This window comes from Crassostrea angulata, chromosome 6 (genome assembly GCF_025612915.1).
Source record: "Crassostrea angulata isolate pt1a10 chromosome 6, ASM2561291v2, whole genome shotgun sequence".
Lineage (NCBI taxonomy): Eukaryota > Metazoa > Mollusca > Bivalvia > Ostreida > Ostreidae > Magallana > Magallana angulata.
In genome coordinates, this window is record NC_069116.1 from 11,274,323 (window position 1) to 11,299,528 (window position 25,206).

The 25,206-nt window shown below is 32.7% G+C and overlaps 3 protein-coding genes across 3 annotated transcripts in view; 1 reads left to right on the forward strand and 2 right to left on the reverse strand.

The window, feature by feature from the left end:
• Window positions 1-5,331, forward strand: part of LOC128186639 (uncharacterized) — a 37,309-nt gene extending 31,978 nt beyond the window's left edge. Inside the window, exons 33-42 of the mRNA XM_052856474.1 lie at window positions 333-364; window positions 963-986; window positions 1,078-1,193; window positions 1,291-1,420; window positions 1,620-1,730; window positions 1,913-1,990; window positions 4,097-4,130; window positions 4,357-4,448; window positions 4,551-4,731; window positions 5,131-5,331. Coding sequence (XP_052712434.1) covers window positions 333-364; window positions 963-986; window positions 1,078-1,193; window positions 1,291-1,420; window positions 1,620-1,730; window positions 1,913-1,990; window positions 4,097-4,130; window positions 4,357-4,448; window positions 4,551-4,731; window positions 5,131-5,182 — 850 coding nt within the window. The 3' untranslated portion in view covers window positions 5,183-5,331. The remainder of the gene's footprint in view (window positions 1-332; window positions 365-962; window positions 987-1,077; window positions 1,194-1,290; window positions 1,421-1,619; window positions 1,731-1,912; window positions 1,991-4,096; window positions 4,131-4,356; window positions 4,449-4,550; window positions 4,732-5,130) is intronic.
• Window positions 5,332-7,693: 2,362 nt separating this feature from the next.
• Window positions 7,694-9,088, reverse strand: LOC128189227 (uncharacterized). The gene is made up of 2 exons (XM_052860754.1): window positions 8,969-9,088; window positions 7,694-8,819 (listed from the first exon to the last, which is right to left on the reverse strand). The coding sequence occupies exons 1-2, from the start codon at window positions 8,981-8,983 to the stop codon at window positions 8,307-8,309; spliced, it is 528 nt and encodes a 175-aa protein (XP_052716714.1). The 5' UTR covers window positions 8,984-9,088; the 3' UTR covers window positions 7,694-8,306.
• Window positions 9,089-18,842: 9,754 nt separating this feature from the next.
• LOC128189514 (uncharacterized) lies at window positions 18,843-20,894 on the reverse strand. The gene is made up of 2 exons (XM_052861150.1): window positions 20,795-20,894; window positions 18,843-20,632 (listed from the first exon to the last, which is right to left on the reverse strand). Exons 1-2 carry the CDS (start codon window positions 20,807-20,809, stop codon window positions 20,114-20,116), a joined length of 534 nt encoding a protein of 177 aa, XP_052717110.1. The 5' UTR covers window positions 20,810-20,894; the 3' UTR covers window positions 18,843-20,113.
• Between the last annotated feature and the right edge of the window lie 4,312 nt (window positions 20,895-25,206).

Below are 25,206 nucleotides of genomic sequence, written 5' to 3' on the forward strand. Positions count from 1 at the left end.
ACAGCCCAGTTATTACATACATGCACTGAGACAAGTTGTGCCCTAGTTAAAATGTGTCAACCAGAGCCACAGAAAAGTAGGATTTAAACAAAAGAAATGGTTAATATAAGCATAAAATTTCAAGACAGTAGACTTTCGGGATTGTATAGGGTGGCTTTGCAACAGTCTACATTATTGTCATGGTTCAATAATGAAACTGCCCAGAGTAAGAGGCAGTATTAGGGGTTTAGACATCCACCTACAGCTCAACACAGAGGACAGCGTTAGTCTCGACTGATTCTGTACAGTGTACAGGATTCAATCGAGATAATGACCCATGTAATACATTTCAGTGGTGGTCGAGGAGGTTTCAGCAAATTTGGTGGTAAGTCGGGTAACAAGTTACCATCAACATTTTTATAGCCTGTTTTATGTTGTTTTACTGAGACCTCAAAGAACAAGTACATTAAATTGGGTGAAATGGTTGTTAAGGTGTATACATGAAAAATCCCATTCAAATATCAGAAATATCTGTGGTGATATTACAGTGTTGATTATTATGGTTAAGTGACAATCAAGAGATTGAAAAGGTGCTTAAATTGCATTGAACATAAAGTGTTGGTCAAAATGAGAGAGTTTGTCAATGAAAAGATTACATTCTTGTGTTATTTGAAAGACACAAGTACGTTTTATGAGAAATTATTTTAAAAAATGTAAACAAAGTAGTGCTTTTTAGAGCTCAAGTTCAATGTAGCTAATTATATGTTGGAGAACTGTGTGAATTATTGTGAAGTTGATATTGAGGCAATCTGAATATCGGGTAAACTTGATTCATTTCATGGAAAGCCAGATCATGAAATTTCATTGAATTGAATATGATCTGTGTGGGCAGGGTGTGAATGTAAAAAGCTAAGAAAATCTTAAGTAGAGAATGTTCAGATGTTGAAGTTATCTTTGTACTTATTTGGTCATTGGTTTTGTAGGAGACAGGGGCAGAGATGATCGTGGTAAGTTTCTGTATTTTACTGCGATTGTGTCCGGGTTAACTGGTACTTGCAATTTTGCAAATAACTTGCTATGTGTGATTTGTGTTTGCAGGAGGTGGTGGTGGTGACATGATGGAAATGGTAGACACAATCTTCGTATCTGGATTACCAGAGGATATTGATGAAGATGGTCTAGTCCAACACTTTGGCAGCATCGGTGTTATAAAGGTATGCATAAGATAAAAACCGTGATGAATCAGGAGAATATTTTATTGAAAGACAATTAATTACAGAATAACCACATGGTTTGTTTTTTTCATGGCAGACTGACAAGAGAACTGGTAAACCAAAAGTTTGGATCTACAAAGACAAAAACACTGGTAGGCCAAAAGGAGAAGCCACAATCACTTATGATGACTGTGAAACAGCCAAGGCAGCTATCAACTGGTTCAATGGTATGTAATCTTAATTGACATTGGTATAAAGAGATGAATCAATTTCAATTTTTTATCGGGGAAAAAAAAGAGCAAGATGTGTAAATGTGTAGATATACCTGACTTGGAAGGACTGTAAACAATTGCATAAAGTAGAGTTCAATTGGTTCAATTTTATTGATCAGATACCATTAGACTGTTTTGATATTTTATTTAATAGAGAAAGACTTTGGTGGCAACACAATAAAAGTGGAGATTGCCACTAGAAAGATGAACACAAACTTTGGTGGAGGTCGCGGGGGCGGAGGACGAGGTGGTAGTTTTGGTCGCGGTGAGTTCACCGTTTTTGTTAATCCATGACTGATGCCTTTATTTATGCTTCTTTTATATTCTATACTTTTGATTTGTACTACATGTACAATATGTGCCTTGTATAGTATAATATCAGTAAAGTAAACTGTTAAATCTTTAGTTTGATCATGTTGTAGTTTAAGATGAATATTTTGAATTTAGGTGGTAATGGAGGAGGAAGAGGTGGACGTGGAAGTTTTGGTGGTGGTGGAGGAGGAGGGGGAGGAAGTGGAGGTGAAGGTAAGCATTACTAGTTAACCTTACCAGAGTCATCCAATTAATGAAGAAGGCAGAATTTAACACCAACATCAATCCTGAGCTTTGAAAGTGAAAATCGTGAATCATTAATCAAAAAGATATGTCATTTTGGCCTTCTCTTGGGGTTAAAGTCTTCTTTAAAAAAAAAATTGGTTTTGATATGTCACTGGGAAAGTATGACTACTGTCAGGCATCAGCACGATTACTCAAAAATGTAATCAATTAATAATCGATTACATAGGGGAATTTTGTGTAATCGATTATTAATCGATTACACTCATTTTTGTCCAGTAATCGATTGTAATGGATTACTTTATAACATGTAATCGATTAATAATCGAATACTTTAGAAATAATTTCATTAAAATGTGCATGGTACCTGTTCTGAACATATCATATAAAAACTCTTAGAGTTAATTTGGTTTTAGAGTTAAAGGGGTATTTTCATTATGAATGATTTGAAAATTTGAGAATTCATATTTCAATCTTCATAAAATAACATTTTATAACTTCTACTGCTTATTCAAATGTCAAATTATAAGCAATTATATAAAGCTCTATCATGTAAACAATTTTTTTTTCTTGGAGGTTAAGGAGTTTAGATGAAATCTTGACCTTGCACCTTTAGCCATCATAATTATTCAGTTGTTATTGGTAATATCTCGAGAAATGGAATTTGATTGAAATTTTATAATTTTTTAATAAAAATATCATTGGAAATACGCAAAGAACTTTTAGGCAGCCTTGCTTCATAATTTGAATGAATTGTGTTTGGAGTTTGTAATTGTTTTGATTTTTAAAATAGATCCTTGTTGGAACTATTTACTAGTAATTGTTATTTAAACATGATTAGGGTTAATAAAAATATCATTGGAAATATGCAAAGAACTTTTAGGCAGCCATGCTTCATAATTTAAATGAATTGTGTTTGGAGTTTGTAATTGTTTTGATTTTTAAAATAGATCCTTGTTGGAACTATTTACTAGTAATTGTTATTTAAACATGATTAGGGTGGTCACACCTTATTAACTGCTTTGTGGATTCCTTACCTGACAAGGACAAACACACTTAGTGACATTTACCCTTTTGCTTCTTTCTCTGGCAAAATGGACACCAAAAAAACTCTCTCTCTCTCTCTCTGATAATGGTCAGTAGCTTAGCCGTTTTTCTAAGCCACACTATGTTAAATAATTTAAACATTCTGCAAAGAATTGTGAAACACAGAGTACTGGTAAACTGATTATATACTCAATGACATGTAAACCAATATTTATGTAAGTGAAAGTGGAAAATCATAAAAAAAATGAATATTAACAATTTTATTCTACGAATTGTATTATAAACAACACTTGAAGAGTATTTTTTCATACAATTAGTGCATCACAATATGTTTAAATGTAAAGAGTAATTGAAAGTAATCGAAAAAGTAATTATAATTACACTGAACTTTTTAGCTATAATCAATTAAATTACGATTACAAGTAATCGCAAATCTCTTCGATTATAGATTACTGTCGATTACTTGAATAAGATTAATCATTACAATCGATTACGATTACTCAATTACGATTACCCCATGCCTGACTACTGTGGGGCTTTGTAACTTGCAGGCTTGATTTACTTAAATGACAAGTGTGTGAGGATTGTAGTTAATAGTGTAGTTATTAAATTAAGCTGATAATTTTATGAACTGCAAGGATTTGTCTAGGATTAATCTAGGGCATGATAACTCCAAATTTGGGCATTTTTCTTCAAGAGAAAATTTCCCCTGAATATCCTATTTTCTCTTTTTGATTAGTAAAAATTTCCCCTTGTAAATTGTGTGAGCATTTGAGCTGTGTAAGCATTTCATGCACTCTAAATGGTCATACAAATACTGAAATTTAATTTTGACCAGAGGGCTTTGTCCCTATAGACCCTCCCCCAGCAGGGCTATGACCCCAGCTGATGTTCCCAATTTCTCAATAAGGGGTAGTTTCCAGCAAAACCCAGAATGATCCCCATTTTTTGTATTCATAAAAATATATTTCAGAGATTAAAAGTTATTTATGAAATAGTGAAAATATATACCGTATTCTTATTTTCAAGGTGGAAGAGAAGGAGATTGGATCTGCCCCAATGAGTAAGTGTTGATAATAATTACATAGCAAGTGAACAATGAATGGATTAATTTATGTATTGCAAATTGATTGACCACAGGTTAAATATTTCAAAATGTTAAAAACATTCTTTGTCTAATTCTCCATATCAACACCCCCCCAACACCCTCTTAGAATTGAATTAATTACATGCATAAGAAGCTAATACCCATTGGTGACTGTGTAGTGTTTAATTCTACGTCTTTTCAGGCAATGTGGAAACAATAACTTTTCATGGAGAAATAACTGCAACAGATGTAATGCCCCTAGACCAGGAGGTGGAGGCGGAGGAGATGATGATGGTGAGGTTACAACAGCACTCAGTTTCTGCATTGATTTGGTCAGAAAGTGACAGTGCTAAATTTTTAATAAGAAACTCAAATTTTATTTTATATTCGCTATAGGTTTCCGTGGGGGACGGGGTGGAATGAGAGGTGGTCGTGGTGGATTCGACAGAGGTCGTGGTGGTGGTGGGGGATTTGGCGGTGGCCGTGGTAGAGGAGGTGGATTTGGTGGTGACCGAGGCCGTGGAGGCGGAGGTTTCCGCGGAGGACGAGGTGGTGGAGACAGAGGAGGCAGAGACAGGTCAGTCACACATGTAGCCACATGTAATAATGCTCTGTGGAAAAGATCTACACAAGGGTTAAAACAGTATTAGTGTACTGTGGAGAAAATTAACACTAGGGTTAACACTGACAGGTCATTCACATACAGCCACTTGTACCTATGTACTGTGGAAAAGATCTACACTAGGGTTAGCAAATGTTAAAGATTAGTAACTTCACAAATGCAGTATGTTGTTTGGTTTTGACAATTTCATAAAGCTGCATGACATATTATGCAGTGGTATAAACTTATTCACAGAATTGATAGCTGCCTACAGAATATTGATTGAATAAATTGGCCAGAATATTGTTTGCAGTGTAAATGTTTTTGGCATATTAGGTTTTCAGAGATGTAATAAACAAATGTTCACTCTTTCAGGGGAGGTGGCATGGGTGGTGGCCGACAAGACAGAAGACCGAAGCCATATTGATCTGGAGTGTAATGGTCACCTTGCATTTTGATGAACATTGTCGTGTAATCATGTCTCATTTTATTTGCATTGTTTTAATTTTTCATCCTTTTAAAATGCTGACACAGTCCTTATTCTGCCATTGTTAATAAATCATGTCATGTATGTTGTTTCTGATTTATTATTGGATATATGGAAATACCCGTGGTATTGTCGGGTAGTGTTATGATATTTAAAGCACATAGATTAAATTCAATAAGCTGACACATCTGTTTCATAGAGGTAGAGATTGGTTAGAGTAAAGACCATAGCATTTTAATGCAGGTTACTTATTGGCTGTTCGTGACAAGTGAGATGACAAGAATTGCGCGTTACCTATGGAGGAGATGGTTTGAACTAGTTCTTGTGCTAGATACAAATTAGGATATGTTAAACCGCTCAAATTTGAGTATGCGATCCTTTTAAATTTTATCTATGCAGGGTGTAATATAAAACGGTTACCAACTGTAGAATTGCTGCCATTCCACTAATGGCGTGTCGGTATGCATTATCCGGCGTGCTGATCTTCATATTACGCACCGATTAACTGAAATGAAATCAATACTATTTTGCATATCAAACACTGAACCAGTGATATAACTGACCAATGGAATTGAATGATGGGTTACGACTATACTTGCGATTATCAACACGTGGTCAAAGGAATATACATGTACAACAATAAAAAATGTTTTTGTGTGTTTTTGTTTCTATAGAATAGAAGTACGGATTAAAAAAATTGTTTTACTAGATGTTTGTAATAATCTTGATGTAATATAATAAAAATTCTATAATTGATTACAAATTATGATACACACTATACTGCTTAAGCTTGTAGATTTTTTTTTTTTACATCAAAGGGCAGCGCCCTTTCTATCCGAAATGCACTGAAATAAGTATGCAATTAATTGAATGTCCATGATTTAAAAATTGAAGTTGAGAGATTAAAAATTTGCAAAACGACCATGGATATTGATAATTTTGCAGTGACCCCTCATAACCGGACGATCTGTATTATCTCGTCACGCATGTCCAGAACACAGCAGGGGAATTTTTTCCATTTCACGCGAGGGGTAGCTTACTTTGGCCCACAGATTATTGGTGTGACGGCGATCTGTAGTTAAATTTATTTGTTGAGTACTACTTGTTAGGGGAACTGTTTCTCATTGGCTGTCGGGTTCTCCACGTGTAATAACCAGTTACCCGTGTCACTTGCTTCCACGTAGAACAACAGCTTTTGCCTTCAAATACTTCACCTACCCGTCCAACTTCCTTGTTTGCTGAAGAAATAGGTGGATTAATAGAAATGTGATATCTCTATTTATTTAAATTGATATTACGATAGGGTGACGTATGCATGCATGTGTATGATGATCTATTTTTAATATGTTGGAAGTAAATATTCGATAAGGAAAAGCATGCCAAGGTCGAATTTGATTTGTTGAATTTTAAAAGCATGGCTGGATGGCGGGGCCCTTTTAATGTTGCCAATTTAACTATCATTCGAAGCGAATTAAAAATTTGATGATATTCTCGAAGAATTGATGATATCAAAGAAAACGTTAATTCTATTGACATTTATTATATTGTTTGATAAATAGATACACACGCTCCATAAACTATTGTTCTCATCAATGATAAAATTATATTAGTTCAAACAAGGCCTGCATGGAAGGGTTTTCTCTTATCAAGGAAAAACAAATCATTTGTTGCATGCATCAAGAAGATTGTTTATTAATTCTAAATGGGTTTTTTGTTTAATTAAAGCATTTTAAAATATCAAGCAATTCTTTCATGCGCGGATCTAGAGGGGGGGTCGGGGGGGTCCCGACCCCCCTGGAAAATGAAAATTTATTAAATTTACATAGTAAAATTATCGCGAAAATATGCCTCGGACCCCCCTGGCAAACACAATTATCCTTCGGACCCCCCCTGGAAAAATTTTCTGGATCCGCGCATGTCTTTTATCAATTTTGTTTCATTGAAGTTATCTACAGGTGTAACTTTTATTGGATCTTGGCGTACTATATAGCCCTCAATCAGAAACTTCTTGTAAAAACCATGTCAAGCAGATTGTAAGAACAAAAACTAGTAATTGTCTTGCTCGGCATTTATTGGGTTCGTGGTGTAGTAAAAATATCATGACTCTTAAATAATCTCAATTAAATTATCTTACAAGACTCCAAATTACACTTAGATAAGGCGCTGTACAATGGAAGTAGAAAAATACACGTGCATGCACTTCATTCACTGTGAACTGCCAGTATAAACACATTAAACTTGAGTGACCACCTTAAAGGTATGTCCCTTCATTGTTAGCACTTCCTCCGTTATCAATCACTCGTTCACCCCCATTCTTTCACCCCATCCCAACCCCGCTCCTTACCGTCTATAGATAACCAACCCAAGTTTCTTCTATTATAACTATTTCACGTAATCCAAGCCTTAAGAATCGATATTCGACAAGACATTCGCAATAAAGTGCAGTAACAATAATAATAACAAAATATATTTATTACATGTAAAATACAGATTTTATAAAAAAAATCTAAAAAATGCATGTACAATTACAAAAAGAAGTATGTATACACGTCAATGATTAGATCTTGAAAGTGAAAGACAATTCGCGGAGCGAGACGGAATAACAGAAATATTTTCCATGAAATAAATAAATTTCCGCGCCACTAAAAAGTTACGTATAGATATGTAAAACTCGCAAACAAAAACATGCATGTTCAAACACACAAAAAGGGAAGAGCGTTCAACCAAGGAAAGAATTCAATCACTTCCTCTACCTCTGACCTGAGTTTAATATTGTACGGTGTTCTAATACACTTCCTGTGTGTTCTCCCCCGCAGAGATGCACTCAATAGAGAATCGTGCTTCTAGATTAAATCTGGCAGTAACGTATCAATGGTTCCAACGACAGTTGTGTAATAAATGCATGATAATGTGATTTGGGACATTGACTAGAGTATTTTGAGACAACATAATAATTCGCACTCATCATCAAAACGTTTGCATTCAAAAATCCATTTAAAAAGCACATTCAAGCAGACGAAACACAATAAATAATGGTAAACTCATTGAACACAATACTGGAACCTTAACCTCTGGGCATCGTCTGCCTATCGTTTTTGATGCAGACACAGCCATTGGAAACCTTCTCCCAGAAGTAGTCGTATACATACACACCCTTTTCGTTACACCCCGTCACCCTTAGAACTCTAGTATAGTAAAACAGACGCACACAGGCTTTGTCCGGGGAGCCAAGACAACCGTTACATTTACAATGAACCTGCAGCATCATGCTTGGGATCCTGAATCTATCATACTCCATCACCTTGTAGCCGGGACACACGTGTAATTTGTTCTCCAGAGTTGCCGGACACGTCGTGTTCTCGTTATCTAAGTTGACATAGACACTGCCCTTGTATTGAGAAGGAACAGTCACTTTGTTGCGCAGTTTATCCATTAGATAAAAACTTTCTGGCAAGTCTTTTAGTTTGTATCGGCTCAGACCGCGCGCAAGCTTACGGACGGAAGATGGATTGCGACAATTTGTCCTGCCACTTTCAACTTGACAACAAAAGAAAGTCAGCAAAAGCATGGGACAAATCTGTAATGATAAAAAAGTAATGTCCCAAACTCAAAAACTATTTTGAAAAAAGATGAAGAAAATTTGAATTAAAAATATTGTCGTCAAATTAATAACAAAAAAACAACTTAACTTTGAAATGAAATTATACTTTAAATAGACATGCATACCTTTTTCAAAGACATATTAAATTTTTTTGTTGATATTTTGCCTGCTACCTTTCCAATATTTTCAATATTTATTTAGTATCTGTAGAGTCTCTACTAATTGTGTTCATTAAAATCCTAAAACACCTGCTGTTATATATATACCCTTATGAGTGTTTGTTATGACTGCCTCGTCCAATTACAGTCTTCAAACCTCGAAAAAGGAAGTTACAACTAGCAAATCCAGATAGTAAGATACCCAGGATGTAATTTATACTATTTTTAGCCTTCAGTTGGCTCGTATTATTTTGAATTGCTTAATTCTTCTACGATATGTGAAATAAATTTTACCTGTGCCAGTAATTTAACACTGATCTAGTCGTATAACTAATATTATGATTTTAATGGATTTTCTTTCGTATCACCGAAAAATCTGTCCAATTAATTAAGAGGAAGTTAATTCATTTGTTTCGAGGAATAAAGTTTATTAAATATTATGAAAGATTAAAATTTTTTTATCATTCTAGTGTATAATTATTGCTGCGACAATGTTAAGTATCGCATGATTAAACTGAAAAGAGTGTATTCACGACTTAAACGATTTGAATTGAATTTTCAACTTACATTTACTGACTGAATGTTTATTTCTCTCATACCATATCAATGGTACATGAGTACAAAAACAAAAAAATATTTACAAATGTACAAATGCAGGGTCAAGTTAATAAGAGTACAGAGTTAAATAAATCGAGCTAATATTTTTTTTAACAAATATGGACAATTTTTTAATGAATCAATGTCATTGGTATTCATAAGGTTCCCAAATTTATAAGTATTAACATTTGAGGAATATTTTTCTTCAATTATAGTTTGTTGCGGAATAAAGAAAATGCCTGGCATTCCATAACATAGTGGTATTCGTCACCCAAAGTGTTTTATTACATAATGAACAAATTCTATGACATCTTTCTATGTTATTCCATCTTCCAGTTTCAGTAGGTAATTTATGATTACAGGTTCTAAATTTTGTAAATATGAATCTTAAATCATTTGGAAGTTTCATAAGATAAATTTCTTGTCCAAAGCTTTTCTTAAAGATTCTGTAATTCAAACATTTGGGTGGATTTTCTACTCTCTTGTACCAATGTTGTAAAAACACATTTAAGAGCGTTTCTTTAACAACAGATTTTAGCCATTTGATACTAGAAAAACTTTGATTAATCCAGACATAGGAAAGACCACATGACTCGACATAAAAACATACCTACTTATAAGAAAAAACATTTATAATGTATTTAATTATATTTTTCAATATCATTTTAGGTGAAATTTTGCTGTAATTCTAGAAATCTTTCATCTTATTGCACCGTTCATGCATAGAGAATAAATCATTAATTAATTAAATCTTAACTTCTTCACTTATTTAAACACATTTTGTCTTACGTCATTAAAACATTATCCTACAATAACAAAGTTTAAAATATATTAAACTGTAGGTATCTTGTTAAGAAAGCGACTTTTTTGAACTTGAACTACGGGAGAAAGCATCTATAGGAATATGATTTATAAAATATACATATAAGTATATAAGTGAATATGGACAACAGGCAAAAAATAGCCTATATTAGTCCTCTATTAAATATTTTATATTAAAATAGTTACAGTGTATACTTTTTATACACATTTTACTAACTTATATTGTACAAAATTTTCCCATTTTGGCTTAAAACTCAGCTTAAAATGATGTTGATTAACAATACTCTCCGAGTATGTAAAACGTTATACCCTGTTCTCATATAAGTTTTACACGATCCATTTAATGGTATACATACAGCAATATTATTAAATCTTTCTTTTTAAAATCTTTCTTTTTGCTATGTCAAAGTTGTTCATTTAATAACAAGTCTCCATTTTTAAGATATATTGTAAATACATATGGACAATTTTTTTTAAAATATCCAAATTCATAATTTAAACTCGACAGAATAGAAAAGGGTAGGTTCGTGGTCTTTAATTGTGTGTTGTGCATGGAAATAGGCTGTATGTCATTTACAAGATAATAAGAAATTTTAGAGAGAGAATGTATAGCTTCACAAAATATCTTTTTTCGAGTAGAGAGAAAATATCTTTTTCACAAATCACACAAATTTCAAATCTTAATCATCATCATCAGCTTTAAACCCATCTAAGGGTCCATGTATTAGTTCAGATGTCACAATTTTAACAATTTAAAATCTACACTATCTTACAATTCTTGCATAGTAATCATTTTTAAGAAGAAAATAATAAAAATATCAATTTACATATGTATATTTGAATTTTTATCTTTGAACCCCTTCAGGGAGCACCTTATTAGTCCGGAGGTCAATGTTTTCACAATGAAGCAACAACTATCATAGAATGTTTGCACAGTAATCTTATAATTTGTAGCATTATAGTTCATTAAAAGAATATTTCTACGTTAAACTTGAAACCCCTTCGGAGGCCCCAGTAATGGTCACGGGGTCACAAATTTAACGAATTAGAATCTACATTATTTTAGAATACATGGACATGGACATAGCTTTGTGGTTCTTGAGAAAAAGATTTTTAATCATTTTTCTTATATATTGCTATGTTAAACTTTGAACCCTTCCTGAAGCCCCAGTGTTTATCCGGGGTCTACAGTTTAAACAATTTAGAATTTTTACTATCTTAGAGTGCTTGCATATTAATCCCACAATTTGTAGCATAGTTATATTTGAGAAGATTTTAGTTATATTCCCTACATATCTATCTGTTAAACATTGACCCCCTTCTTTGGCCCAGTATTGGTCCGGAGGTCACGGTTTTAACAATTTATTACTTTCTCTATCTTAGACATATAATTTCACAATTTGTTGCATTGTAGTTGCATTGTAGTTCTTAAGATGAAGATTTTGAACCATTTCTCCCTTATATTTCTATGTTACATCATGAACCTCTTCTTGGGCCCCAGTATTGGTCCGGGGGTAATGATTTTAAGAATTAAGATTATTTACTATATATGCAAGCTTTGGTGTATATTTTAGCGTTTTCGGTGCAGTGCCTCTTGAGAATAAGAATTTATTTAGACACATACCCCAGTTTTACTTTTTCTCAATTATCTTCCTTTTAAAAAGGATTTGTTCTTTACTTTAACAATTTAGAATTCTTAACTGAAAAATATTTGCTGTTGAAAAGATGTAATTATAAGGAATACGAAAGCCACTGGCAGAATATCTGTGAAAAATTGTAGTTATAGAGATAAGGTTTTTTTTTTTGATCGATGTGAACCCTCATATCATTTCATTTATTTTCAGTATAGCATAGTCTATACTTGTATTGTAATCCACCTGCATAATCTCTCTCTCTCTCTCTCTCTCTCTCTCTCTCTCTCTCTCTCAAAATCAGCTTCACTTCATATGAAATATACAAAACTGTACTATTAAGTAGAAATAGTATAAAGACTATGTAATATGTTTATAAAAATGTTACAATCATTATTATGTTACATATGTACATATGTTGTGAAATGAAAAACCCAATAAAAAAAACAAAAAAAACCAAACAATTTAGAATTCCCTTCTCATAATGGTGCTTTTTACCAAGTTTGGTTAAATTTGGCCCATTTTTTGAGGAGGAAAAAGTAAAAAATATGAAATGTTCACAGACGGACGGACGGACGGAGGACAGTGTCTTACAGTTGATCAGAAAATCTATTGGAATCTCCGTTTCAGGTGAGCTAAGTTTTTGTTTTTGTTTATATTCATTTAGAAGTTTAGAAATATGTACGATAGAAAAAACAAACAAACAGAACTTTGATTCTCAAAAGGGATTTTATCCGGGAAATCCATCCCCCCACTGGTCAATTCTTTTGTTATTCGCAATAGCTCCTTTTTTGTGTGAGGTTTTGTCACGGGAAAATGATATCGATTAGCTTCTTTTTAATCTTATCCTAGCTAGTGTTGAGAAGACATATCAGTTACGAAATGTTGAAAAGTACATATCATTATATGCATGAATTTTAAGTTATTCTATTTACTAGAGTGAACACGTCGAAGTTTTGTTAAATACATGTATGCTACAAGTTCTATACTGGTTTGCGAAAACCACACTCAGTGTGCTATGAATCTAGATTTTATCTAAGAGTTAACAAAGAAGGAAAATAACAGAAGTTGACACGTTGTAGAGAGGAAAAACCCAGAACTATAGGAAAACATGAGGTTTTAAAATATTTTTGATCCGGATTAAGAAGGTAATTCAAGGAAAATTTCAGCATTTTCACTGCTTTGGAATGCAAACTTGCTTTTTATTTACGTATGGAAGATTTTTTTTTATTTAAGTATTTTCTACTCCTTACACTGCATTTTTGTAGATATATAAATTACTCACAGGCATGTGTATGTTTACATTTTACTTTTCCGTGAGATGCTTGTATTTCCTATGGAGCCCCCTCCCCATATATATATATATATATATATATATATATATATATATATATATATATATATATATATATATATATATATATATATATATATATATAGTGAATATGTCATAGAACACACCCAAAGACCGAGTGCCCCAGACAGCAAATCTTTGTTGCCGAAAGTTGTACTGTAACTATAACCCGATGCTATTGTTATATTGGTATTTCCATATACCAGAACAACAATAGGACCTATGTGATATTTATCAGACCTGAGAGTTTGAAATGTAAAACCCGATCAATGATACGACGCGTTGAGTACCTTGAGATCCTCGTTGTTATTTCCCTTTAAACGACACGAGACGTTAGAGGATTTAAAAAATATTGAAGGAACGAGTTCCATGTTTTATAGAAAACAAAAGGATTTGAATTCCAGAATGTAACTGGCAGTTTATTATTAATTAATTATTTTTTATCTTTCCGTATCGCTTTCTCTTGTGCCAACGTTACTATGTTTTATCTAAAATGACAAACATTAATGTCCTTAGAAGTAACAAGAGTGTAAAATGATATATGCAACCTGGAAGTTCCTTAAATGACTACGTGATTAAATAAAAATATGACTTTTTCCACAAAATGTAGTATTTTTATTTACGTTTATGACTTTAGAAGTAACGAAAGTATCAATTAAATGAAATTAACACCGTGGAAGCGCTATAATAACTATGACTAATTCACAAAATAAAGTACGTTTCCATGTACACTGATGTCTGTAAACGTGGCAAAAAGTACCAATGAAAAAGCTTATGGTGGAAGTTCCTGAAAAGACAACGCGTGCTGAAAAAAAGTGAGAAAAAGATTGAAAATTAAGCATATTTTAATACAGTGCATCATTGAAGGAAGTTGAAGACTGCATATGAATGGCTTAAATCTATCGCTAATGGCCCAAAGATTTGTTGGAGAATGTCAAATAGTCGCAGACCCACGAATTGTGCTGCATACAAGTGTCACGAATGATTCCGATACTTTTTTCTATTTTCGATTGTCCTGTTGAGTACTAATCCGCGACGATTGACTTCTTCGACCAAGTAGTTCTGTAATGAATAAACATAAAAATATCTAATAATAGAGGTTGACCCTAGATATTAGTAGTACGCATCTGAAACTTAACAACTAACACACAGCGCCATCATTTGTAAATCAGTTTTATAGTTATTGCATTTATATTTACCCTTATGTTTAGATAAATGTATTCAACTATTTTTTGATGATAGCAGTAGGTTGAGGAAAGTAGATTATTTCAAAATTAACTTAAAAAGTCTGTCAATTTTTCAGAGAAATAATTTGAATTATTTTCATGCACAGTTATTTTCTTTCTTTTTCTACACTGTCAATGCTGTAATTCAGTTTCTTTTCATCTATTCCATGAAAAATGAGGAAAACATACTTCGGAGATATTGTTTTTCTCTTTGATTAAAGATGTTTATGTTTAAAAGTAGGTTTACCTTATTTTTCATAAACATTAAATCTAATTACTTCAGAAAATCCCGAGTGCAATTTTCATATATATGTTATAGCGTTTAGTAATGGCAATGACAGCAAAACTGATGCAAAAATATTTTTTTAATTCAAAGATGAACAAATATAAAGATAATTTTGTACTGTTTCAAATCTATTTAACACAGGTTATGTTTTTTTCCCTGCAAATGCTCACTACTTTGAAGGTCGGAATAAAGCGCCAACGGAAAAGTTTTATTGTTTATATATACAAACATCGTTATTTAGAACTAGATGGGACTTTTTAAAAACTTCGCGATATCTGAGTATTCGAGATATCGAGGGTAAATACTTTTAAAAATATATGGTTGTGACTTACAAATCACTTCCACATATCCATTGTATTCGAGATATCAGGGTTCGATATATCGAAATTCAACTGTACATTTATTTTTTATTCATTTAATCAATTATACACTGGGATGAAAAATTGAGTGAAGTACGTAAATTGTCATACAGCAATTCTTTGTTGTCGGAAGTTGTGCTGTAAGTATAATCTATTGCTATTGTACATGTACATGTATTCTTGGTATTTTTATTGACCAAACTAGTGATATTTACCAAACTCGGGTTGTGAAAAATGTGAAACCCGACAATGCGAGGTTGAATACCTATTCACATACATATAGAAGGAGATCCTTGTTGTTATTTTCCTTTAAACGATGCGGTACGTCGTTATAAAATTCAGAAAAAAGAACGTGTTCCATGTTTAACATCAATGCTAAAAAAAAGATGAACAATATATGTAAAATTATAAAGCATTTCCATTTTTCAAATATATCTCTAGAAGTATCAATTGAAATATAATACCCCGGTAGTTTTTAAATGACTCTGTGGGCTATAATATATAAAAAGTGCCTATTTGGGAGGGTAACTGTTGAAATTGACACCCGAGACAACCATTGTCAACCGACGCGAAGCGGAGGTTGACAATGGTTTTCGAGGGGTGTCAATTTCAACAGTTACCCTCCCAAACAGGCACTATTTATTTTAATATACTGAATGTCTTATTTGAAAGAGAATTTTACTGCTTTTATATAGAAATGAGGTGAATTCAACGGCGAACCAAATGCGCATAATTAACGCGCACGTAACAATTCGTTGTGTTACCCGTTGCCAGGTGTGTTGCTGAGGGTAATAGAACGGATTACCAACTGCGTCTAAACCAATCAGATTTCAGTATTTAACATGAAAGTATAATAATTATAAATATGGACCTTATGACAATATAAAGCATGTTTTCATTTACATCAATGTCCTTAAGAGTAACAAAAGTATCAAATGAATAAAAAAATCCACCGTGGAAGTGCTAGAATAACTATGACTTATTCATATAATTAAGTACATTTCCCTGAACACTGATGACTGTTAACGTGGCAAAGTATCAAATGAAAAAGATCGATGTTGAAGTTCCTGAAATGACAACACGTGCTGTAAAAAAGGAGGATGAAATATTGAAAATCATCTGTTAAGACGGCGCATCATGAAAGGAAATGAAAGACTTCAAATAAATGGCTTAAATCACTCGCAAGTGGCACACATATTGGTTGGTTAATGTAATGTTGTCGGAGACCCACGACCAGTTTCACATACAAATGTCGTAAATGATCCAGAGATGTACTTAAAACCAAGAAGTATACTAAACGACGATTTTACGGCATCACTATTTGTTGATAGCATGATCCGTAGGAATTGCTGTGACTTTAAGTGATTGCATATATCCTGATGTTTACTAAACGTACAATGTACAAATCTTTTTCTATAAAAATGCTTTTTATTATAGCAGTAGACCGATTGCCTAGGTTTCTGTCTTGTCATGCATATATGAAATGCAATCGATTATTGTAATGAAAAAATGACAATAACAAACTGTCAGCCATCTCAAAAACCTACAAAACGTAATACAAATTCAAAGCAGAGCAACACGGACCTCTAAAAAGCTATAGGTAGGATCAGGTGCCATGGCGGAGTGAGCATTCTCTGCCGACCGGTCACAACCGCCGTGTGCTCTTTGTCGTAAACGGGAAAATGCGAAAAAGTCCGTAGACAATTACTAGTAGGTGATTAATTATGGTCTAACAATTAGTATGAAAAACGTCAGTCAGCATGCGATCCAGTGGAAGATTGTACATGAATTTGCTAAGAAGGTCGTTGTATCGACCATAGAACTTACGAAAAGATGAATTCAAACGAGACTGTTGATAGTCCTGTTTTATCAACTTGTTTGTCAGTAGCTTGCCTCGCCTTAGAAACTGTTCATACGAAGAGCATGCCCTTGTGTATCGAATTAACTGAGAGACAAAAACACCATATGCAGGTGATGAAGGTATATTGCTACATAAGTAAGGAAAGTTGACCATAGAAAAATTGAAGTCATCGTGTTTATCATAAAGTTTTGTTGTAAGGTTACCATAAAAATATCATAAGAAATAGAGCTGAAAGCTCAAGTGAGCTTTTCGGATCACATTTTGTCTTTCCTCCGTCTGTCCGTAATTTTTTCACATTCAAAGTTGTGAAAAATAAGGGCCGCATCCTTTTTTAAGGGGAGATAATTAGAAATTAATGAAAAATTTTGAGAATTTTTCAAAAATCTTCTTCTCAAGAACCATAAAGCCAGGAAAGCTGAAACTTGTGTGGAAGCATCCTCAGGTAGTGTAGATTCAATGTTGTGAAAATCATGACCCCTGGGGGTAGGGTGGGGCCACAATGGAGGGTCGAAGTTTAAACATAGTAATATATATATAAATTCAAAGTTGTGAAAATCATGATCCCTGGGGGTAAGGTTGGGCTACATTGGGGGGATGTTAAAGTTTTATCTAGGAATATATAGAATAAATCTTTTAAAATCTTCTTCTCAGAAACTAATCCCCCAGATGATTCTTTATAATTGTTAAGACTTTGGCTCCAGGACAATTCTTCGGCCCCACAAGAAGGTTCAGAGTTTGATGTAGCTTTATATCCCATATATAAGCAATTGTTAAGGATCTTTTTGAGAACTGCAATACTCAACATGTGCTATGACTATAAAATAACCCTGTTAGAAAAGGGACTAATGATTATAAACAAAAAAATATCCAGAGGGGAAAATGGATCTTATTTATACAGGATATACATGTATTATTGTACATTGTCCAGATAGTTTGTATTATGACTCCATTAAGCTGATTTTATCATACCTATTGTTCCTCAGGTGAGCGATGTGGCTCATGGGGCTCTTGTTAGAAGATAACTTTACAGGTTGAAAAGTTGTGAGAAATGACGGCAAGGAAGTTTTACCCACATATGTATGTCAGGTTTGAGCAGTTGCGACACATATATCATCCACAGGTTAGCCAAGAAGAGCTTTATCTAGCTCTGCTCTAGATATTAAAGTAGCTCATTACTTCCAGGAAATCAAAATTGAACAATCAGTTTCATAGCCGACGATTGTAAAGTGTATTTGAATAAGAATATTTCTTCCTGACAGATTTGATTATTTCTTATATAATGGCATTTGATAGCCAATCAAAAATATCTCTAACAACACATTGTTTTGATGAATAAGGAATTTTTATTTGAGTTTAATACGATGATCATAAACGATCGGTGCGTGATGAAATCCAATAAAGCCCAAGAGCTCTATGAATGTTATGATCACGCTCGATGCAAAATGATCACCTCATAATATTCAAGGAATGATTTCTTATTATTTATATTTATTTTATTTTCAGCTATATACTTATATATTTAATATTTATTTATTAACATTTTAGGTAATTTTCATTTCGTGTAATTATGCAATTACAGAAAAAGATCTTGGAAAATGTAAATATATTTCATTCGAAAACTTAGTTATACGATGTTTGGTAATGTATCGAATTGAAACACAGAAAAGGATTTCCATAACACTTTTTTAATAAATTCTTCAAAAAAATTCAGCGGCTTTAAATACAACCTAAAAAAACAAATTGCACAGTAAGAGAATAAAATCATACATAAAAAGTAAATTATCAAAAAATTCTGAACAAAATTACAAATTTTATTACAAATAATAACATAATAATAAATGCGTTAAAAATACAATGATTACAAAAGTAAATAAAAGGCACGGATTGGATCAACTGGAAGACCATTCACAATGTTACACAACAGCGTTAGGAATTTCAATATGTTATTAGCAAATGTCCTTCTTAATGACAATTAAAGTGATGGGTAACTTTATTTGTAAAACTTGCCAAAATATGTAAGCTAAAACAAACAAAAAAGAGGAGTGTCTCTTTAACCAAACAAAGACTTAGATCACGTCCTCTATTTGTACATGCCTGAGTCCCGATACCATAATGTCACTCCATTTAGATCATTAGCCAGTAGAGATTATCGCTTTCCTAAGATTGCGTCTGGCTGTGAAGGAAATGAATTGGGTTATGATAGAATTGTATTGATTAGAGGAATTTGAGACAGTTTGTAAAAAGTATGTCCCAGTTCCTCAGTACTTAGAGGTAAAAGGAATGTATATGTATATTTAAAAAAAAAATATATCTTTTTATTGAAAGACTAGATTTTAAATTGATATTCTCTCTCTCTCTCTCTCTCTCTCTCTCTCTCTCTCTCTCTCTCTCTCTCTCTCTCTCTCTCTCTCTCTCTCTCTCCGCTACATGTGCACTTCCTGTCAAATAATCGAACTTTACAAAACACGTTTTCTTTAATTTACACTACTCGATTAGAAATATTTAAGATATCGAATCAAATGAAACAATTTGTTACAGTTCATAAAATGACAATGTGTAAACACAAATAGGAAGAGACAACGTTAAACGACCGTGTATCACGGAATTTAGTGAGACTTATAAAATACAATAATTTAAACAGCATTACATGTATTCTTATACTCACTATAAATTACCCATCCGAGCAAAGACACGCAAACTTAGTATTATTTTTTTTCCTTCCTTCGTCTTTTAATATTGGTTGAAATAACAGTTTGGTAATCTTGTGTGATAGATAATAATGTGATAATGGTATTGACTAGAGTATTTGAGACAACATAAATAATTGGCAATATTTCTAACATATCATACACATACAACAAGATATATACTCATCATGAAGATGTTTGCGTTTAAATATCCATAAAAAGGAGCATTCAAGCAGACAAAACACAATAAATAATGATAAATTCTCCGAACACAATACTGGATCCTTTCTCAACCTCTGGGCATCGTCTGCCTATCATTTTTGATGCAGACACAGCCATTGGAAACCTTCTCCCAGAAGTAGTCGTACACATACACTCCCTTTTTGTTACACCCCGTCACCCTTAGAACTCTGGTATAGTAAAACATACGCACACAGGCTTTGTCCGGGGAGCCAAGGCAACCGTTACATTTACAATGAATTTGCAGCATCATGCTTGGGATCCTGAATCTATCATACTCCATTACCTTGTAGCCGGGACACACGTGTAATTTGTTCTCCAGAGTTGCCGGACACGTCGTGTTCTCGTTATCTAAGTTGACATAGACACTGTCCTTGTATTGAGGAGGAACAGTCACTTTGCTGCGCAGTTTATCCATTAGATAAAAACTTTCCGGCAAGTCTTTTAATTTGTATAGGCTTAGGCCGCGCTCAAGCTTACGAACGGAAGATGGATTGCGACAATGTGCCCCGCCACTTTTAACTTGACAACAAAACAAAGTCAGCAATTGCAAAAGTATGGGACAAATCTGTGAAAAATAAAATTGTCATATCACAAAGAAGAATTTGGATAAACAAAACTTTTATGAAGATCTCGGTCAATTAATCAAACTATACCTTACGTCTAAAATGAAATTAAAAAAAAGTAAAAAAAATATTCATGTTAATATCTGATTAATACAGCTGCATACCTTTTTCATTGACATATTTGAAAACTTGATTTTAATCCTGTTGCCTTTTAAAGTATAGTTAAGATTTATCTAGTACAGTGTATCTTACAGTCTCTATCGAGTTTGTTTTTAAAAATCTTGATACACCTAGTGTTGTATATATAGTACCTGTGAATGTTAAAGATTGGTTGCACAGGGGTGTCGCCTATCAAATTACAGTCTACAAGCTTTAAAAAGGAAGTAGTAAAACAAGCAAATCCTGATAATAAAACACGCCGGATGTAATCTATATTTAGCTGCATTTGACCTGTATGAATTCGATTGCTTCATGGGTTTTTTTTCGGTATGTGTAATCGTTTTATCAATAACAAATACGATAATCTGATTTCATAACTGTGCAAACATTCAAAAGTAATTTAATCTTATCTTTTCGGGTAATAAACTTCATGATATAATTAAAAAAATTTTTTTTTTAAATTCCTTTTAATAAGAAATCTATAATCTAGAATGAATTCACAAGAGCGTAGTCTTGACGTTAACTGATAACACTTGGCATCCAAGTTTCAACCAAATGGTTTGTATAATGTACAGAATAAAAATTCTTACCGATAAAGAAAACCATTTGTAATGTTTTCATTTTTACATTTTAAATTATGTATATTTGTTTATTATATTAAATATATATCATCACACTATACTGGTATTAAATATTTTCTGTTCTCTGTAATAAAGATACACCATACGTGCATAAAGAATAAAAATGTCGACAGTCTGAGCATCTTTTGGAATCGGAAAAAAATTAAGAATCATATCAGGAACAACTTAACATAACTATATATATAATATTATAAATATACATTATCAATGCACACATATAAAATAATTCTTTCTATATTAGCTTTTGAATTTGAAATAGATTCTCCTCTTCGAATATGTAATACTTTATTTAGAACTCCACCAATTTCCCAACCTTCTAAATTAACCCGACACCTCGGAAGCACTACGTGTAAAAAAAAAGTAAGTATACATAGTAAATATAATTATTTTAGGATTTAGGAGTTATACTATGGAAGGTAAAGTTAGGATAATGGGCAGCCCGTAGTTTGAAACAAAGTGCAATATCAGGTACATAGCTTATTCTAAAAGCTAAAAGGAATGTTCATTATTTAAAAGAATATATTATTAAATATCCATAGTTTAGATTTTATTTAATCTCTCTCTCTCTCTCTCTCTCTCTCTCTCTCTCTCTCTCTCTCTTGCCTTATGTGCATTTCTTGTCAAAGTAATCTAATTTTACAAAATGTAACACATGTTTACTATAAATTACACTGATACATTTGAAATATTTGAAGATATCGAATCAAAAGAAACAATGTGTTGTAGTTCCTGAAATAACAATGTGTAAACATGCACAAAAAGGAAGAGACAATGAGGGGGGAGATATCATGGAATTAAGGAAGTTGAAGACTTACAAAATACAATTAATCAGCATTAATCTGGATAAATACAATAAAATCAATAATCTGGCAGTATTGACAAAGAACTTCGTTGGGCGAATTCTTAATAATATGAAAGCTCCACCAATTTTCAGTTTGTGCTCCTTGAGAAACTTCTTTTATTTGAGTATAGTCAATAAACAAGTGCTCACAGAAGATGCATATATATATTTCTATATCAACGTGCATGCACTAAACTTTTACACCAAGTCCTTTGATTAAGAATTATTGTTTTTGATAGTTTACTTAAAAATCTACTAGCTTTCTGTACATCATCTTTGGAAACACAAAGCCGGATTGGATATTCTAAGAATATTGCATTTATCTAATATTAAAACAGTCCTGTAATTTTTCGGGATTTTTTTTTGTGAGGGGGTGGGGATTGGGGTCGGGGTGGGGGTTGGGGGGGGGTCAAGAGAGTCAACTGAATGTGAAAAACATAGGTCTTTACTCTAGCCGCCTAAGTATTTTCCCTATTTGAAAAAATATTCCTCCGACTTTTAAAGATACAAGTATGGATATAACTACTTATTAAATTGTGTTGAAATAGAATAAACAACATGTTTTTGGCTTGTAATATGAATGATTTTAACTCAATAATTACGTATTAATTGTTACAGAAAAAGGCTTTTGATAGCTTGATTTTTTTCGGGAGGGGGAGTAAGGATTTCCTATGCACTACTTATGAAATATTGAAAGATGCATAATAACTTTTACTATTGATATAAAGGAAACCTTTTTTAAAAATCATTTTCCAAAGAACGTTTGTTTTTATCAGTTAAAATCTAAGTTATAACACTTTAAATGTGATAGGTTGAAAAGTTTCCGCAAGGAAGTTTGGCCCTTCTGCATACAAGTTTTTCTGGTTTACGAAATACACATTCCATGATGCTAGCAATAAAGATTCTTTCCAACGGCCGACGAGATTGCGGAAAACAACATACGTTGTGTCGATAAGAGCCACCCAAAACAACCTTATATGGAAATCTGTGTAGGCCTCAACTGGATTAACAACTCAGTAGCTGTCAATTGAAACGAGGACAATTTAACCAACACGACTTATTTCAAACATAATTGAGTCGCTAAAAACTGATCGATACCTGTCAGATTGAATTTAAAATAGCGGATTCTCACCTAATTGATTTTTTGGACAACTAACAAATTGCTTTACTATGTAATGTAATGCAGAAAAGCAGATGTAAAATTTCAAACATATTTACCCCTTTTATTTCGGTTGAATTTGATATATCCTTGTTAAACATACGTTACAATTTTAACATTATCATATATTATTAATTTTAACAAAGTCACCTTAGAATGTAGACTCGTTGTATTCACGATATTTGGCTAAGATAAGTAATTGCTTGTTATTTGAATTGACATCCTTCTAATATGAAAATAGATTTTTAATCCTTACTTAGTAATACTCTTTCGTCGTTAAACTGCTTGTTTGTCTATTTCTGATTATCTTCGGGAAACATAAAGAGACTTAAGACTAAGACAGTGCTTAAGTAGGACCTATGTACATTCTTAGACTTAAGAAGAGTGCTTAGCTAAGACAATTTACCCAAAACTTAGGCGGCCGGTAGAAATGACATAAGTACGTCTTAAGTATTGTTTTAACACATTTAGAAGTTTTATTGTTAATTATTTCAATTCAGCATATGATTACAAAGTATTAAACACATTTTGATATTTACACCGAATCAATATATTAATATTCACCAATATGAAAATTTTGATTTGATTTATATGAATATTAACAGTGGTCGTAATGAGCTGGAACATTTTCATAAACCAGTAGTATGCAAGTGGGCTGCTGAAAAGGTTGTAAACACGTAATGGTCGGTTTACAATTAAGAAGTAACTGCATATATAAACTCGCGAAACTTTAGAAATTAAAAAAGGACGTTTGAAGACAGAAAACCCCTCAGCGATTTTAAAGACGACGATCCCCTCATTTCAGTATATCGACTTAATAAAGAAATCATACTCGGTCTAAGCCTTTTAAAAAAATTAGGTACATATGTATATATACTGATGCAACCTTGAATATTGTGTCTGTACATTTACATCTACCCCCATCTGGTATCAAAGATGTCATGCATGTGTATCTATAAAAATATGATTTTATTACCAATGTACATTCAAATTCGACAAAAGAAATGCAAATTATGTTTTTAACTTTTAACATAAGCATGACTTAGCTAAGACACTGCTAAGTTTGCTTTATGTTACGGTATAAGACATACTTAAGAAGGACTTATGTACATGTAGGTCCTAAGATCGTTTGAAAAAATCTATATTAGCGCGAAATATACAATGTATATACGTGTTAGATAGGAACAGATTATTACAAAGATGGCTGAACAGCGTTTCTTTTCTTACAATAAAAATAAAGTTTTAAGCCACCACTATTTTCAAAACCTTAGTAATAAACTTCAAAATACATGTTTCTTAATTTCATTGTCCTAAATGTTAAGGGTCAATATAAAGTTTTTTTGTCTCCTCGCCAGTTATTATCTACTTGAGCACATTGCTGTCCTGCATATTTTTTTTTGCAATGGCGATGTTGTTAACTTGATTATGATTTATTAATATGTGGTTCGTGGGACATTGTAATCCACAATTCCCAGAAATCCGTTTCCGTTATTATCATCCATGCCCATTTATAGATTATGTAAACCTTAAACATCTTCAGTGCAGAAATTGTCAACGGCAGGTTTTTTTTATAACATATGTCAATTAATATTTGTTTTAAGACTATTTACAATTAAATGTTATTTTAAACTTCCACTTTTTCAAAATTATCTTAGAAGCACACTTGGAACAACAGAGTAGGATAAAATGATAAAACAACAAATCTCACATTCTAAATGTTGTTTTTCTTTAGTAATGTATATTAGAATTTGTTCTTACACGTCTAATCGACTCTTG